Source organism: Pituophis catenifer, unplaced genomic scaffold (genome assembly GCF_029215685.1).
Source record: "Pituophis catenifer annectens isolate HBS135680 unplaced genomic scaffold, rPitCat1.0.hap2 SCAF_2, whole genome shotgun sequence".
NCBI classification, from domain to species: Eukaryota; Metazoa; Chordata; class Lepidosauria; order Squamata; family Colubridae; genus Pituophis; species Pituophis catenifer.
Window position 1 is genome coordinate 19,194,018 of NW_027256882.1, and position 18,435 is coordinate 19,212,452.

Sequence of the window (18,435 nt, forward strand, 5' to 3'; positions counted from 1 at the left end):
ACATTCTCACTACTCCAAGAATGTCTTTTCCTCATAACGCTATTTTCATAGAATCATAGAATTCTATTATTGATAATTATGAATCTTGCAGCTGCCCTTTAATTATTTCAAGCAAAATCATTCTTTCAACTTATATATGGAGAACAGCTTTGACCTTTTCCTAGGTTTTGGCCTCTTGGGAAATGTTGAGCATGGGAATTCCTCTATTTCACACGTTTACATTTTTTCTGGTCGTAAGCTGCTCCTTGGTATTCAGGTCTGGCCTCAGAATGATAATGTAGCACTTGGGGATGAAGATGCAGCCCAGCAGCCCAGCACTGGAGGCCAAGATGGAGAAGACCTGAACAGCCACCATGTATTTTCCTTTGGTGCTCAGATAAGTGGGCACAAAAGTCACCCAGACACTGCAGAAGACCAGCATGCTGAAGGTGATCAGTTTGGCTTCATTGAAGGCCCCAGGGAGATTCCTGGCTAGGAAAGCCACTGTAAAACAGATGGCAGCCAGGAAACCCATGTAGCTGAGAGTGATGTAGAACATGACAACAGAGCCTTCATTGCATTGCAGGATAATTTCTCCAGGCTGAGAATGGAGGTCAGAGTCAGGGAATGGTGGGGAAACTCCCAGCCAGATGGAGCAGATGAAAATTTGGACAGTGGAACAAGAAAGGATGATAGAGTTGGCCAAGCTCTTCCCCAACCATCTCTTCACTCGGTTTCCTGGTTTTGTGGCCAAAAAAGCCAGCACCACTGTGATTGTTTTGGCTAAGAGAGAAGAAATGGCCATTGAGAATGTGATGCTGAAAACAGTTTGTCGGAGAAAGCAGGTGGCTCTGCTTGGTTGACCAATAAAGAGAAAAGAAGACAAGAAGCAAAGCAGGAGGGAGACCAGGAGGATGTAAGACAGGTCCCGATTGTTGGCTTTGACAATGGGTGTTTCTAGGCATTTTATGAATATGATTAAAACAAGGCCAGTTTTTAGAAACAAGAGTAGGGCAAAGGAGACCAGGATGATGCCCAGATATTCTTCATAAGACAAAAAGGAGATAACTTTGGGGATGCATTGGACTCTGTCCTCATTTGGATATTTATCATTAGGACACTTGGTGCATTTTTCCATATCTGAGAACAAAAAAACAATATTCCTTTAACATTCTGCCCTTTTATCTTTTAAGGAATATCTTCTTCTTCTTTTTTTTCTTTTTTTGTAAATATTTTTTATTTATTTTTTCAAATTTAAACATAAAAACATAACTTTCAAGAGCAAAAATCTCGATCCGGTCATAGATGGTTACCACGCTTACATTCCTTTCACAGGCTCAATTCACAATTTCCATTACATCTTTTATAAACAAACAAAAAAGAAAAAAAAGAAGATAAAAAAGAAATTCAAAACTTAAGAAAAAGCCAATTTAACATTTTCATCTATATAAATCCATTATATCTATCCAAAATTAGTTTCAAATTCACTTTCACTCATTTTTACATCTGCATAACAATTCTGAACATATCTTTATTCTTCTTTACCTTATATCTTATACAAGTCATATCAAAATAATTTTTAAAATATTCTAACCTCTTGTTAAGTGTTTACCTTACAATTTTATCACCATTTATTCTTAGTTTCAATTTAATACCACTCCATTTTTATTATATTTTATAAAACAACATTTTATCTAATGTTAATCCTTTGACCCTTATCCTCAAATCAGTTTACCTTAGTTTTTTTTCCCTCCCAGTTTACATATTACACAGATTTCTCACAAAGGCATGGAATCAGAATGTTTTCCTATGTAATAGGCAGAAACGTCATAGGAACTGACATTATTTGAGGTAAATATTGAATCAATTCATTCTTCTAGACACACTTCCTGGGTCCTATCAAATGGCACTTTTTAATATACTGAATCTATTGTGAAATTATTTGCTTGGCAGAGAAAGCTAGTCTTCCAAATGATTTGCAGTTATCCAGGTCACAGTTGCCCAAAGGTGCTTTTTCAAAAGGCAATTAGACTTTTTATAGAATAGAATGTGCTGGAAGGGACCTTGGAGATCTTCTAGTCCAGTCCCCTGCTCAAGCAGGAGAACCTATACCATTTTCCTTGAAGGGGTTTTGTTTCTTCACTTCTGACTGAATGGTAAAGAATGGAAGGATTTATATTCCTTGCAGTCATCTGGTTGTTAGCACTCTATCTGAGAGTCTTTGAGGCCACTTGGAGTTTTACCTGTGTCCTCAGGGTCACCTGAATGGGTATGCACTTTGTCTTTCAAAGTCATTCTTTTGAAGATAGGTCACTATTCTGAGGACAGCAAAGCCGACATTCTGGACAGAGAGGACCATTGGTTTGAAAGAGGGATCCGAAAGGTCATCTACATTAAAGCCGAGCAGCCCTCTTTCAAAGGAGGAGGAATGATACAACACCATCTATCTCCTGTCTACAACACAGTCCTTTCAGCAATTCCAAGGTTCCATACCCATTTGCAACGTTTGGGTGACCCTGAAGGAATAGATAAACCTCCAAGTGACCTCAATGATTCTCAAAGGGAGTGCTAATGAACAGATGACTGCAAGGAATATAAATCCTTCCATTCACCATTCAGTCAGAACTGAGGAAGCTTTTTGGATGAGAAACAAAATGTTTTTAAGGAAAAGCAAAGAAAGGCCAGTTGCCTTTTGAAAAAGCACCTTTGGGATAGTCCTCCAAATAATTAATTAATTTGTTTGTTTGTTTCTTTGTTTGTTTGTTTGTTGGATTTATATGCCGCCTTTCTCCCGAAGGACTCAGGGCAGCTCACAACAATACGAAACAGAAAATACAAAAATTAAAAGACAAATTAAAACAGAGTATCCAATAAATAAAGTTAAACGTGGGAATACCAATTCAAATTTAAGATTTAAGAATAAAAAAAGCTACAAAATCAGTATAGAATCAACCCAGGCCCGCCCGTTGGAAGAGCCAGGTCTTCAAGGCCCAGTGGAAGGTTCAGAGGTCAGAGATTATCCGGAGCTCCAGGGGTAATGTATTCCAGAGAGTAAGGGCTCCCACAGAGAAGGCTCTCCCCCTAGGGGTCACCAATCGAAATTGTCTAGCTGAACGTACCCTGAGGAGGCCAACTCTGTGGGAGTGAACCGGGCGATGGGATAATCTGAAATGACCATTAGGAACATTGGTAATATGGGTGTAATGAGGTGCATATATAGCTGTCTATACCACCTTATAGTAGACTAGTGACATCATCTCAGAGGTCCTTAAGGAGAGGCCCATGTTGTGTGTATTTCAATAATATTTCTGGGAGGTGGACCTAACACAATTTCTCATTTTTTCAAAGAACTCAGATGTTCCTAGAAAGGTAAATGCGGCAAAATACATCCATACTAAAAGCAGAAATATTGCCTACTACCACCAATAGCCTCCCACCGGCTGGTACGCTCTCACAGAGAAAGGCTCCTCCGGGTGCCATCGGCCAAACAATGTCAACTGGCAGTCCCTAGGGGGAGAGCCTTCTCTGTGGGGGCACCTACTATCTGGAACGAGCTCCCCCCGGAGATACAGAGGATCCCAGATCTGCGCACATTCCACCATGCTCTCAAGACCTTTTTATTCCACCAGGCTGGCCTGGCCTAATCTTTTCTCTTTTTTCCTTTTAAATATGTAAATTTTAATCTGTTTTTAAATTATTGGGGTGTTTTAAATTTGTCTTGGTCCAAATTGTTTAATTCAGTTTTATTCTGTTTTTAAATTTAGTATTTATGTGTTTTATCTTGTGGCTGTTCACCGCCCTGAGTCCTTCGGGAGTAGGGCGGTATATAAATCAAATAAAAGTAAAGTAAAGAAATTTTGAGGACCCAGTTTGTAGGGGCAATAAGATGACTTTGTATAAATATACAAAAGTATGAAGGCTATTGCTTAACACATTGTAAGCCGCCCTGAGTCTCTAGAGAAGGGCGGCATATAAATCAAATTAAAAAAAGAAAAAAGAAATGATATTTTCTCTGGCAGTAGTAAAGTTTGCCCAATCTGTCACAACTTCCCATCATTTCCCAGCACCTCTTTCAAGGCCCTTTTTTTGTTATTCTTTCCTTTATATAAGAACTTGTGCCATTTTAAAATAAACACAAAAACAGTTGAGCTTCTATATTTCTTTTAACTTGCATTTCCATGAAAATGCTCTGGATGAAGCCACTTCTACTTGCCAGTTCCTTTCTTTGGTGTGACCCACCTTCCTGAGTGGAGATGGTCCCGTCCGGACAAGTAACACAATCGTAACAGCAAAATGGCTCTCCTTCTCGCTTCCGTTTGACAAATCCATGATGACATTTTTCCCCACATTTGGACTGAGGAAGAGACTAAGTAGAAAAACAATGAATTCCAAAGAAAATATGATAGCACTAACCATCCTGACATGCTGACATGCTCTTGAAATAAGAGCAAAAGTGACTGCTCAGTTTCTAGAACAGTAGTGATGTGAGATAGAGGTGAGGTTATGAGAATGTGTCCCTCAAAAAGTGTAAATTAGGAATCTTTTGTTGCAGCACATATGAGCCATGTGTGGCTCAGCTAGGGATGCTTTCTTTTGAAGAACTACAATTAGGTAACAACAACTGGCTTGAAAAAACAAACCCAGATTTGTTATTAGTTAAATTTGGAGCCTCCTTTCTTTCCCAGAATGACTTAAGATAGCTAACAATCAAGACAAACAGTTGCATTCAAGGGGTTTTTAGATGAGGTTCCCTCTTCCAAGCCAAAGCCCAAATCTAAGCAGCATTTCCTTTCAATTGTCTTTTATTATTTCAGATATTAGAAAGGCTTTTCTTTGAGTCAAAAATATGTTTCAAAAGCTTCAGTTTTCTGGGTCAGGACATTATTTCTCAGCATTCCAGTCATTTTGATTCCATGTCAACAAAAGTTCTTGGACCTCCTTCATAGGAGCAGAAGGCCTATTTCACTGCCCCAGTAGGTTGAAAGGTTAGAATGGATAACTCTGGTTAGATCTGAGTCTCTTAAAAACTGCTTGCCCTGTCCTTTTATTGGACACTGGCCCCAACAAGGACAAGGTGAATCTAATTCCAAATTTTATTTCCCACTGGAACCAAAAGGATCTCCATCCAGTCTTGATCTCAACCCTGAAGCTGACCTGGCTGTGGCCATTTTGAGGCTTCAGTGCTGCCACAACTGGAGCTGTGGGAAAGGGAGGGAGAAGTAGGGATAGCTGGGGTGCTGTAGCCAAAATAAAATACTTTCTCTTGGGAACCAAGGACATTCCCACCAGGTGTCCAGAAGGAGGGTGACTGGAGTCATCTAGCAACTAGACTGTATCCTGGTTGGCCCATGTGACTGATTGTTTGGAGAAAGTGAAAGAACTTGTACTTTTAATTAGGTAAAAACCACGGGAACATTTAGAGTCGGTTTTCACCAGCTTGTGCCAATATGACATGTTGGATAAACCTATTATTTGAGGAATCCAACTGCCTCGGAGTTTTGATTGCTATGGGTCTGTTACTTGAAACCCTTGATTCAATGTTCAGTGCAAACCTGAACTCAGGCACTGGTTAATAAATTTACCTTCTTGTTTGCTATTTGAAGACAAAGAATAAGTGAATCACAATCCCTAGCATTTGACCTATCTTACCATTTTCATGCAGCTTCTCCATTTCAACACTGAACCATGGTGCATGGGTTTAGCCCAAAGAAATGGATCGGAACTCTTTGGAAAATAGAAAAGACACCAATATTTCTCCTACCCTGTTGTGCAACTTTAGCCATGACAGGTGATTTTGGTTGATAGTAAGTCCCTGTCTTTCAATAGTCACCAGTTGGTCTTTCATGATATTCTTTTGGGGGAGATATACCCAGCTCATGATCTTCATATCTGCCTTTAAATCCCCATTTTGGTCCAAGTAAAGTTTGTAATGGGAAAGATTGCAAAATTCATTCTTCTCCAGAAAGGGATGGAACTAGAATGGGAACATCAAGCAATTTCAACATCAATAAACATTGTAACTTATTCCTTTTTGTCTGTTCTCATTTGAATCTTTCTTCTACACTTGTAAATATTCTTAGGAGAACAAGTTTCTGTTATGGACATTGAATCCACAAATTTTAAAAGAAAAAAAAAATATATCCAAAAGATTTTTAAAGAATTGGAATTTTTTTTAAAAAAACAACAAGAAACACCACACCTCATTACAAAACCTCTGGGATACCACAAAAGCATGTTTAAGGGGGATTACAATAGCATATATTGCAAAAAGAAATAAAGATAAGTGGAGAGATTATAACATATTGTCTGAGGAAATTAAAAAGTTAGAAAATCAATTACAAACAGATCCTGGGGATGAACAAATTAAAAATAAAATGGCCCTCGTTAAATATAAATTGAATATTTTGGACCAAAAAGAATTGGCAAGAAATTTAAAATTCGCAAAACAAAATTATTCTGAATATGCTAATAATCCAGGGAGGTGGCTGGCCTATCAATTAAAAAAGGAAAAAGGAAAAAGAATAATACATCAGCTACAGGATGAAAATGGAATCATGGAAAGTAATATGGAGAAGAAGAAAAAAATTACACAAAAATTCTTTGAAAGGCTTTACAAACAGGAAGAAATAGTACAGGGGAAATTAAGTGATTATTTGAAGGAAGAAATTGTGTTCTCATTGAGAGAAGAAGAAGAAAGGGAAGTACTAAATTAGGAAATAACATTATTTGAACTTAAAGAAGCAATTTGGAAGCAAAAAAGTAATAAAACCCCAGGACCAGATGGGTTGCCAGGGGAAATTTATAAACACTTAGGAGATTCGATAGAATTATTACTATAGGAAATATGTAATGAAGTCTTGAGGGAAGCAAAGGTGCCAGAATCATGGAAAGAGACATACATTACCCTGATCCCTAAAGACGGCAGTGACAATAAACAAATTAAGAATTATAGACCAATCTCACTGTTAAATTTGGATTATAAAGTTTTTATGATGGTGGAACGGATAAAAAATACTAAATGAGAAGACAAAAACAGATTTATCCCTATGAGACGAATTAGAAATAATTCTACAATAATAATTTATATACTAGAATATTACAAGGCGCACCCAGAGAGACAAGTGGCCCTTGTCTTCCTGGATGCTCAAAAAGCTTTTTATAATGTGAATTGGGAATTTATGTTCCAACAAATTAAAGCCATGAAATTCAGAGATAAATTTGAAAAGATGATTGAGTCGATTTACTCTACGCAGAAGGCAAGGGTAATAATAAATGGGGAGGCCACAAACCTATTTAAGATAACAAAAGGAGTTAGGCAGGGCTGTCTAATGTCACCTCTTCTCTTTATCCTGATCCTAGAGAGACTACCACAAAAAATTAGACTAAATGTGGAAATAAAAAGAACTAAAATTAAACAGGAAGAATTCAAATTGCAGGCATTTGCAGATGATATGGTATTTGTCATAGAGGAACCATTGGAATCTGGACCGATATTATTGCAAGAGATAGAGAAATATGGGGGGGGTTGCAGGCCTCAAAATTAACAAACAAAAAACTAAAATATTAGTCAAGAATTTATCGGAGAAACAAAAGGGACAACTCGAGAAAAGAATGGAGCTTCAAATTGTAAAAAAAGTGAAATATCTAGGTGTTTGGCTAAGAGCAAGATGCTCAGCATTAAAAAGGGATAACTACACAAAATTAATACAACAAATAGGGAAAGATTTGGAAAGATGGGGGAAGTTACATCTGTCATTATTAGGGAAAATCACAACAATCAAAAGGAATATTTTGCCAAAATTGCTCTATCTATTTCAAATGATCCCCATAAAACTAGACAAGAATTTTTTAAAAGAATTAAATAAGATGACTTTAAAGTTTGTATGGGCAGGAAAAAAGGCGAGGATAAAATGAATTTCACTTCAGGATAGTAGAAGTAGAGGTGGCTGTGGACTCCCTGTGTGGGAGAATTATTATAAAGCAGCAAGTTTGATTTGGGTCAGGGAATGGATCAATTTAAAGAACAGGAGAATTCTAACATTGGAAGGACACGATCTTCAGATAGGGTGGCATGCTTTCATATGGAATGCCAGAAACAAGAAACATTTATATTTCTATAGACATACATTGCAAGATTCATTGATACAGACCTGGGAGGGAATTAGGAAGAAGTACTATTTTAAAATACCGGGCTGGCTATCCACTACAGAGGCAATGATTCACCCTAATACATTAGACATTGGTAAAACGGTAAAATATAACGAAATTTTGGATAATGTGAGAAGATTAAAATCCATCCAAGAATTAAAGGAGCAGGGGATAATTATAGATTGGTGGCCTTATCTCCAGCTACAACTGAGATACAAAAAAGATCTAGGGGAATTTGGATTTGAACCAAATTTAACACAACTAAACAAATTATGAAAAGGCCCAGAAGAGAAATTACTATCTAAAATATATAATTATTTATTAAATTTTGATTTGGAAGAGGAAATCGTAAAGGGGCCAATGATAGCTTGGGCTAAATATGTGGGACATAATATTGAGTTAGAAGATTGGGAAAAATTTGGAAGAAAAATTATACATTAACAAAATCCGCCGCATATAAAGCAAATCAGTAAAAAATGTTCTATTGGTGGCACCTAGCCCCAACAAGACTTGCAAAAATGGGGCTTCCGGTTTGGCTTCCGTCACCATCAGACGGTCCTTTGAGACCGCCAGCCCTGTCGCTCGTAAAGAGCCGCCTTTACATCTGAAAGGCGGCTCGAAAAACTCCATTTCCTTAAGGAAATGTGAGATAGAGCAGGCGAGGGCAGGTAGAGCCCTCTGCGAAGTCCCCAGAGTTTTTGTTTTACTCTTGGGGACGAAGCAGGATGAGGCTCCCTCTTTTCCTCGCCGCTGCTCCAGGCTTCGGGAGAACTCTGCTTTTTGCAGAGCCAGGCGACAGGACCAAGCCATCTACTGAGAACTAACAGATTGTTTAAACAAAGAGGATGAGATTTGGACTCTGGACCCTAAATCGCAAGTATTTTTAACAATTTTATAAGTGATTTTAAAAGCGAAGGAAAAAAAAACCTTAAAATGGCGACTAGCTGAGGCTTGAGAAGAAGAAAGCTGAAAGTGAAAGTCCTTCTGCCTGAATAGTTTAACAAGCTACAAAGTAGCAGAAATAATAGTGCTGGCTAGAATTGAAAAGAAAAAATTCTACTTTATGTTTCTTTCCTCTTGGAGATTTGATATTGATATTGTCTGGAGAGAAGTCCTTTTCCTTAAAAAGAGTTTGTCTGTGTGGCAGGATGGCGTTAAAACTAACAAAGCCAGACAAACAAGCAGCGGGGGGTGGGGTTCCCCCATTTACAAACCATATGAACAAGATTTGAATTTGCAGACTCAGAAGATTGGTTTTAACCTAAAAGAATTTGTTTTGGAGGAGATGGCAAGACATGATGAGACTGTGAACCAGAATCTTGAAAAATTCAGGCAGGAAATTAAAGAGTTGGTACAACAAAAATATGCCAATCTGAAACAACAGTTTGTAACAGCTTTGAAAACTTTTTCAGAAATAGTTATAAAGATGGATAAAGATACTAATTCAGAACTAGAGTCTAAAATGAAGGAAGTTGATCACAAGATTTATAATCTGGACAATAAAATACAAAGAATTGAAAATGATTTGATAAATACTCAAGACAATAGCTCAGAAGTAAAGTCTAAAAAGAAAGCTGATCACGAGATTTACAATGCTGATAATATAAAACAAAGGATTGAAAAAGAAGTTACAATAATGCAATATAGGTCCATGGAATTTGCGGTCAGAATGAGGGGACTACAGGAAAATTATAGAGATGATTTGAGAAAGATTTCTCAAATCATCCCAGCTGAAGTTCTGGCTGGGATCTTAAAGGTTGAAGTTCTGGCTGGGATCTTAAAGGTTCATCCTGAAGAGGTATTCTGTAGGATTGACAAGGCCTACAGAGTAAATTCTTGGATTGCAAAGCAAAGGCAGTTGCCTAGAGATGTGGTGATCTACTTTACAGACAAAGGAATAAGAAATGATATTGTGCAAAAATCTTTCAACTCTATTTTAGAACTGAACGGAAGAAAGATTTGGATATATAAAGAGTTGCCGCCTAAGACGTTAAAAGATAGAAAGCAATTTGGATTTTTGGTGACTGAGCTAAAGAAACAAAACATCCCATTTAGGTGGGATGTCCCAGTGGGTGTAATATTGAGATATCAAGGAGTAAGATATCAATTAAAAACTGTTGAAAAAGCGGAAGAATTTTACTACAAGGTTCTTAAAATGGATTTAACATCTCCACGTATGACATTTCCGTTAGGAACACAGGAGGGAAATAAAGAAATGCAAAATGAACAAGAGACTGAAACTCAGGCTAAGCAGATGGAGATGGAGATAATGGAAAAACAACAAGTCACAGAGGTTCCTTTGGACGAGCCGCTTCTGGATTCTTCTTCAGAGGTTATAGTTGGATTATCTATAAATACAAGAGAGGCGGCTTTGGATTCTAATGTGATGACTAATCAAGCTACAGATCAGCAAGGAAATCAAACAGTTGATATACAACTTATAGAAAGGAAACCAGGATGGAGATCTAAGCCACAAAAAATTAAGAAAAGAAGAAGCAGGTCCTACAAAAACAAAATTTTTTAGACTAAACAACAGTGAAATGCCAGTTACTTAAGAGACGATTGAATATATGAAAATATAGTTGAGGCAAAGTATTGGTTTATATTATCCTGAGGAGAGTGACAGATCTCTGCAGTGCTGTACTCTTGGGATGTGAGATGGCCTTAAATTGAGTGGATTGGAACTTTCTAGTTTGGACTCTTTGATAAATGGATTACGTTTATGTTGAGCTATAAGGCAAGAGAACTATGGGATTGGGGCATGCAGAAGATCTGGCTGTTACCCCAACACGGTGGTTGGAATTAATAATGTAGATGGAAGACATTATAGACGACACTATATGGAATATAAATATAAAGTCACTCGGGTGGTTTTTTATATATGAAAACATTTACTATTGATGGGGGCAGATGGTAATTGAAGATACCGAACATACTGTTGGAATTAGGATGTGATGTTACCCTAACATGGGTAATGGAATTAACAATCCAGTTGAGAGACATTACAGAAGATATCATATGGATTACAAATTTAAAGTCATTTGAGGATTTTATATATATATATGTAAATATTTTTTTGTGGTATGGGCAGAAGAATAAAGATATTGAAAATATTATGTATGTTGACCTGTAGGAAAGTGGGTTAGTTTACTGATTGTTTAGTTTAGGAAAAGGGATGTTATGTTATATCAATATATGTAAAAGATTTGAATTAAGAGATATATGTATGGGGGAGGAGGAAATGGATAGATCATGAGCTGAATAGATGAAATTGCTAAATTAGGATTTATTATATAATTTTACAGTTGAATGTTGCTTTGAAATGTATAGTATAAGGGGGATATAATAATATTGTTAGAAAGAAAGGGTCAGCATATGGGGGGTGGAGCAAAAAGGATGGTAAAGTATTATATAATCTGTTATTAATTTGGGTTTTATTCTGGAGAAGCCACAGGGGGAGGGGAGGGGGAGGGGGGTTAGGGAGGAGGGGGGGAAAGGGGAAAAAATCTGTATTTGAAAAACTTTTTCAATAAAAAAAAAAAAGACTTGCAAAAATGTACCCCAATCTAAACCCTAACTGCTGGAAATGTAAAAAAGCAGAAAGTAACTTTTCTCACGTATGGTGGCTTTGCCCAGAAATAAAAAAATACTGGATTAAAATACAAAATTGCTTAAAAGAAATTACACATTGCCAAATAGAATTGAAGCCTGAGCTGTTTCTTCTGGGGATCATTAAGGGAAAATATCCTAAAAAGATTAAATATTTGATCATTCATATTATTACAGAAACGAGAATTGTACTCGCACAAGCCTGGAAAATGTCCACTACAGCGACAGATTGTGTAATAATCTGGAACATTTTTGAGAGTGCAGAAATGGACAAACTTACTATAGAATTAAATAACAAGGAAGAGTCAGAATATTACTTAATCAGGGAAAACTGGTATCAATGTATAGAAAATAAAAATAGGAAATATATAGATCAAAATAAGAAATAAATTGTGTTTACATATATTCGATCAAGATAGAATATCTGAGAATATATGCATAGAGTTAAGATTTGTGTGCTGTTAAAATGGCATTGAATTGTACAACTATCATGGACATATTTTTGTTACAGATGTATTTGTATTAGTATTTTAATATTTTAAATTTTAATAAAGTTTTTTTGAAAATTAAAAAATAAAAATTAACAATGTTTAATATCAAACTATATCTTTCATAATTTCCATTTTTGGGAACATTGTTGCCTGAGTGATTAAATTGGCCAAACTTGTTGGAGTTCTGTAACACATATAGGTTGATACAGTTCTCCTCCTTTGGAGAATTCCAAAGGAACTAAGTTTGATGGATCCTTGTTGGGACCCCTTACCTGCCATGGCTGAAGCCTTGGAGCCCCCAAACTCCCTTTGCCCTTCTTCTTTCTCCTCCTGGATCTGGAGGAATAGGCATCATTCAAGGCATGGGCCACAGTATTAATGGCACTGTAAAAACGGTGGAAATTCGTGGCCCGCACCATGTTCTCTTTCTTTTGTGTCTCCAGTGGTGATTTCTCAATGCATGTTTTCCGGCCTTTGACAGAAAAGACATGTTTTGAAAAAGAACAGACAAATGACTGATGTCCAGAGGGTGGATCCAGAAAGAAACTGGGTATAAAAGCATCTTTTATTGGGCCCTTTTTAATTTCAAAATCAACAGTACAGATACTATTCACATATTTGAGAGTTCTGTGCTCTCTCAGTGGATACAATCCATTGAGTGTTGTGATCCAGACTTTCCCTTCAATGGGTCCTGGCAAACGCCTAAGTATAAAATGAAAAGGAAGAATCCTCTCAACAATGGCACCATATTCTATGTAGTGAACATAGACATTGACTTGTCTCCATTTGGAGAAGGCATCACCATGGGGTGCTGTAAGTAGAGTTGTTGAGAATTGTTGTGATATAACAACACAAATTCCATTCCTGATAAGCATAGGAGTAAAAGTCCTCATGAAATTATCTCCATTTTCTGAATCTGAAGCAAAGAGACCAATCAAGGTCCATCTGAAATGGAGGAGCACTTGGACAATTCCTGGGTAGAGGATCCCTTTTTTTGGGAAAAGCTGGTGATAAAATGGCCATTGACTTTTATCATGCAGTGAATCTGAAAATAATTCAAAACTGATCTGAAAAAGCAATGAAGAATACTTTCAGGTCAGATCAATTTCAAATCAATTTCAAAATATTCACTTGAAAGTAATCCAGTTTGGTTCACTTAAACATATTCAAGAAGTTTATTGTTGATTAGTCATTAAGCCATATGAAAATAAAGAATAAAAAGGATAGCATTAACAAAACTGTATATAACAATAGCATAAAACAAAATTGGTTAAAAAAATAAGAATAAAGAATGCAAATCATATTTCTGTGTGATCCCTACAATTTATGGCAATCAGACCAACATGTTCATATGTCAACTGAAATGTTTTGTTCAAATAAAGAGCCATATTGACTGTTCTTCTTTAATATTGACTAAACAAAAAATATGTTGTTTTAATATAAGGATCCCAATAGGTTGTTGGTCTAATCGGTATTCCAAGATATTAATCTCTTTTATAACTGACATTGACATAATAAATGTGTTTTGCCTATCTTTGGAGCTTGGCAAATACAAGTCTGTCCATAATAAGTTACTTGATTAAACCTTCCATATTTAACCATTGTGTCCAGTACTCAAATCTTGCTTGAGTAAATATCACCTTAAAATGTTTAGGCATTTCTGCATTGAAACACTTGCCAATTTGAAAGTACATTTGTAGTGGCCCATGAGTATGGCTTATCTTTCTTTGCTTTGATATTGGAACTCTTTGTACGGCAATCTTTTTAGCTTGTTTTCCATTTACACAAGAATGAGAAAGGTCACAGGTAAAGAAGTCATTCGCTGACATTTTGTCTCTTCTAAAACACAGAACTTTGGAGTCTTTCAGTTTCCATAGACTTAATACAATACCATTAATTGAGCACTGGGCCTAAGACAGAATCTTGAGGTACCACACCACATGCTTCCCTCCATGTAAATGAAATTCCATTGAGGATTACATACTGAGGGCTTTTGGTCAGCCAACACACTGTCTAAACCCTACTTGTTCTTCAGCAAGAGATTCTTTGTTCGCCCACCCATTCTCAACCCTATTCAAGAGGACCTGAAGCCATTTATATTGAATTTCATCACAAACATTTTAGGGTAAAATGTTTATTTTAAAGTAAAATATTTGACAACTTGGCTAATATGTTTGTAATAATTGAAAATAAGGTGGTTGATTAATGATAGTAGTCCTTAATGAGTGCATAAGACATATGTGTTTAATCAGATACCCTGTTTTCCCTAAAATAAGACATCCCCTGATAATAAGCCCAATTGAGCTTTTGAGCACATGCACTAAAATAAGCTTGCTCCCAAAAATAAGCCCTCCCTGAAAATATTTAAATGCATGCGCAACCGGTCCTTGCCATTTCCTCTGGTTAGTGTTAGGGAGACAGACCTGGAAATCAGGTAAGATGGCAAGAGGAGCCCATCTTGCTCCACGGATCCCAACGTATAAGGCCAAGCACTTATTTTGGGGTTCAAAAAAAAAAATAAGACAGGGAATTATTTTCGGGGAAACACGGTATAAGCAAGACAATCCATTTTACAATTGAAACTATGTTTTTTTGTTAAGATTGTATATAAAAGATAATTTCCCATCTCGGCTGCACTTTCCTTTTGGACAGAGAATCCTTTGATTGAACACAGAGTGTCTCCTTGCATTCCCAAGTTGCAGCAGAAGACCCAAAGCAATGATGAAGATGATGATGTCATGAGAGGACATCACTGCTTTGATCATTGCCTCCTAAACACTGTGTATCCCAATCCCTAACAATGACACCTACAATGGCCATGGTGAAAAGCAGTTCTTCAATTCCAAAGTGAACATACAGTTGGATCTATCACACACCAACCCACCACCACATTCAACTTAAATACAAAAAACAAACCTGTGGGATTTTGTACGTGGCTCCTAATCTTAACATCTGGATGGAGATGTCATCAGCAGCTCCATCAACAAGAGTCAAAATGTTGTCCTTCCTTCCACAGCTGTAGTTGGGAACATTGGCTTCTCCAGTAGAGAGCATGTCCAGCAAGGCTTCTGAAGTCATAAGTATGTTCAAATAGTTGTCGTGGATGTTGTAGCCAAGTGTGAGATTGTGCAGAAGCCCAGGAGTCTTGCTCACCACTTGAATATTAAAAATATAGCGTAGTGCTCGAAATTTTTCATAAGGTAAACTAACATTAAAAAAATGTTCACGTTATGATCGTCATCAACAGCAATAACAAAAACTTTTTGAATTTTATCCTCTTTGCGTCCTCTTGAGTCTTAAGCCAATACTGATCCACAACCAGAGGCAAATGATAATTACCCACCACCACTTCATTTTAATAAGTGTTGGGGAGATGAGATAGAAATAGTGTTCCACTAAGTTTAAGAATCATAAATAAATCATTATTTGTAGCAGAACTGATTTTCATTCAATCATTAAAGAGGAAACATTGTAATAGGAAGAGGTTGTTTCAGAACAACCCAGAAAAGCAGAAACTTCTCAAATCAAAACATCTCTTATTCCTATAAGGATTAAGCATTGAACAGTGGTCATAAAAATATTTAACTACTTTAAACCAAAGTTGGTATTTATGTCATTATTCAGTATTAAACCAGGAAAATTGTAGAATCTGGATTTTATTTTGTACAATTTTTGGATTTTAGATTTTTTAATATAAAATAAGATTAAAGAGAAGCAATGGAAATAAAAATGACTCAAGAAATTATGCCTACAATACACACATAAGCATAATAAGAAGAGAAGAACGAGGGTGTTAGAGCTGCAAATACAGGGAACACAACTCCATCACAGTGAATGACTTACGTGTCAAACTGACAATAAGGAGCCCTATTGAAAGGTAATGTTGTTGTTCGCAATGTTTTTGTTCCAGTGGTGATGATACTAATGAGATGGTCTCCTGGTCTGTAATAGCTCCATGGCTTTTTTTCAACTTGATGCTCGAAATTTAGTGGACACTTCATTCCAAGCTTCCCAGAGACTGGCTGGGATACCAACAGAATCAAAAGCAGAAGATCCATAGTTTATGGGGCTGAATCAATCTCCTTCCTGTTTCTAAAAAAGAACAAGGAAATGAATTAGATGAATTCAAAGCACCTTCACTATATAGACATTTTACTGACTTTCCTGATTCAGACAGAGGTAAACCAAGCTTCACCTGGAAAAGGAGAGAAAGTACATTCAAGAGGACAGTCTCTACCTGTCTCAAAACCTGTGCCACAAAGTGTGTGGCTGAGGCATTTATGCTTTTCTAATACAAGATTTCCTTCCATGATGTTTTCCTCAAAAACAGTCACTGAAGAAGTAGCAGAAGAGGTCTCACCTGAATTTTGAAATTACAGTGAAAAACAGCTTCTCCTCTGGAGATCCTAAAATTCTTCAGGGTTCCATTAGCAGAGAAAGAGCTGAAGAAAAAAACATCTTAGTTGCAACCAGTACCTTGAACCCAGGCATGAAATCATGCAGATTCTTACAGGTTCTGGAGAACCGGTAACGGAAATTTTCAATAGTTCAATAGTTCACAGAACTGGCAAATACCACTTCTTGCTGGCCCCAGAGTGGGGTGGGAATGGAGATTTTGCAGTGTCCTTCCCCTGCCATGCCCACCAAGCCAGGCCCACTAAGCCACATCATGCAAGAAGTTCTCTGCCTGGTTGCTGGGTGGGCGTGGCCATGGTAGGTGTGGTCTAGTCAGCCTCCTGCACCACAAGGGGGACATTATTGCCTTTCCCAGACTCTGGAGGCTTTTGTCAAGCCTCCGGGAGAGCAAAAATGGCCTCCCCAGGCTCCAGAATCCCTCAGGAGGCTGGTTTCCGGCCTTTTCGAATTTCCAGTAATGTCCGCCCTTCCTGAGCCTCCATACATGTCCTGCCCTTACCTGCATCCAAAATGGGCCATGTAGGGATTCCTGGGGGGGCAGGGCAAGGTGGGCATAGCCAGCCCAGAATGGGATTTAAGGGTTCTCCGAACTGCACAGAATCTTAGCTAGAGGTTCTCCCAAACCCCTGTGAACCCCAGCAGCCCAACCCTGGAGAAAGTTATAGAGGGGTTTGAACTTTCTATTCTTTTTCCCTTGATGCTCTCTCTATTGTCCTTCCATATTTGTGTGAGGACTGAGAAACTTTATATTTTGACATTTTTTAATTTTACTAAACATACAGAGGGCTGTGAAACCTACATCTTTGATGGCAGCAATTCCCACAGCATGGTCTATGGTGTGACATGATTTCTTGCCACATCCTTCCTGAAACTGGTTGAGGGGCAGCTTGTGGACCCTCTTCTTTTTGGTTTGGCCTACCCATCTCCGAGACTGTGTGTGAATCCCCCCCAAAGATTTCCAGATGCTTGATTGATGTGGTTGGGAGTCCCTGGTTTTTAATGTCTCTGTGCCACTTTTTCTCTTGGGGTTACTTTTCTTATCTGGAGATGGAGAACATTGATATGCACACCTTGAGCCTACAAGAGTTAACTGGGGATTTGAGTGAGAGAGGGAAGCTGACCAAATAGATAGAACTATCCTGATCATGATAGGTTGAATATGGGTCATACTTGGTGACATCTGATCTGCTATTCAAAAGTTGTCCCACTATATTTATTTATTTATTTATTTTGTCGCATTTCTATGCTGCCCAACTCCCAAGGGACTCTGGGCGGCTTACAACAAAGAATAAAACAATGCGAACAATCCCATAAAAAATGTTAAAAATAAAAACATTAAAACATTAAAAACTTTAAAATGTTAAAACACATGCACTCCTATTCGTGGCTGGGTCTCGCAAGATCATTATAAAGAGATCAACGGCCCCAGGCCTGCCGGAAGAGCCAGGTCTTCACCGCTTTGCAGAAGGCCAATAGGGTGGGGGTGGTCCGGACCTCAGGAGGTAATTGGTTGCAGAGAGCCGGGGCAGCCACAGAGAAGGCCCTCCCCCATGGGCCCACCAGCTGACATTGTTTAGCTGACAGGACCCTGAGGAGACCGACTCTGTGGGATCTTACCGGTCGCTGGGAGCTATGTGGTAGAAGGCGGTCTCTAAGATAGCCTGGCCCTGAGACATATAGGGCTTTAAAGGTAATGACCAACACCTTGAATTTCACCTAGAGACCAATAGGGAGGCAGTTTAGCTCGTGGAGAATTGGTGTAATGTGGGTGTATCTAGGCGCACCCACTATA

At 37.8% G+C, this 18,435-nt stretch overlaps 1 protein-coding gene across 1 annotated transcript; it reads right to left on the reverse strand.

Annotated features, from left to right (window-relative positions):
- Positions 1-208: 208 nt before the first annotated feature.
- Positions 209-15,311, reverse strand: LOC139309956 (vomeronasal type-2 receptor 26-like). Its single transcript, XM_070934137.1, has 5 exons — positions 15,144-15,311; positions 12,500-13,294; positions 5,741-5,953; positions 4,219-4,345; positions 209-1,119 (listed from the first exon to the last, which is right to left on the reverse strand). Exons 1-5 carry the CDS (start codon positions 15,303-15,305, stop codon positions 209-211), a joined length of 2,208 nt encoding a protein of 735 aa, XP_070790238.1. The 5' UTR covers positions 15,306-15,311.
- Between the last annotated feature and the right edge of the window lie 3,124 nt (positions 15,312-18,435).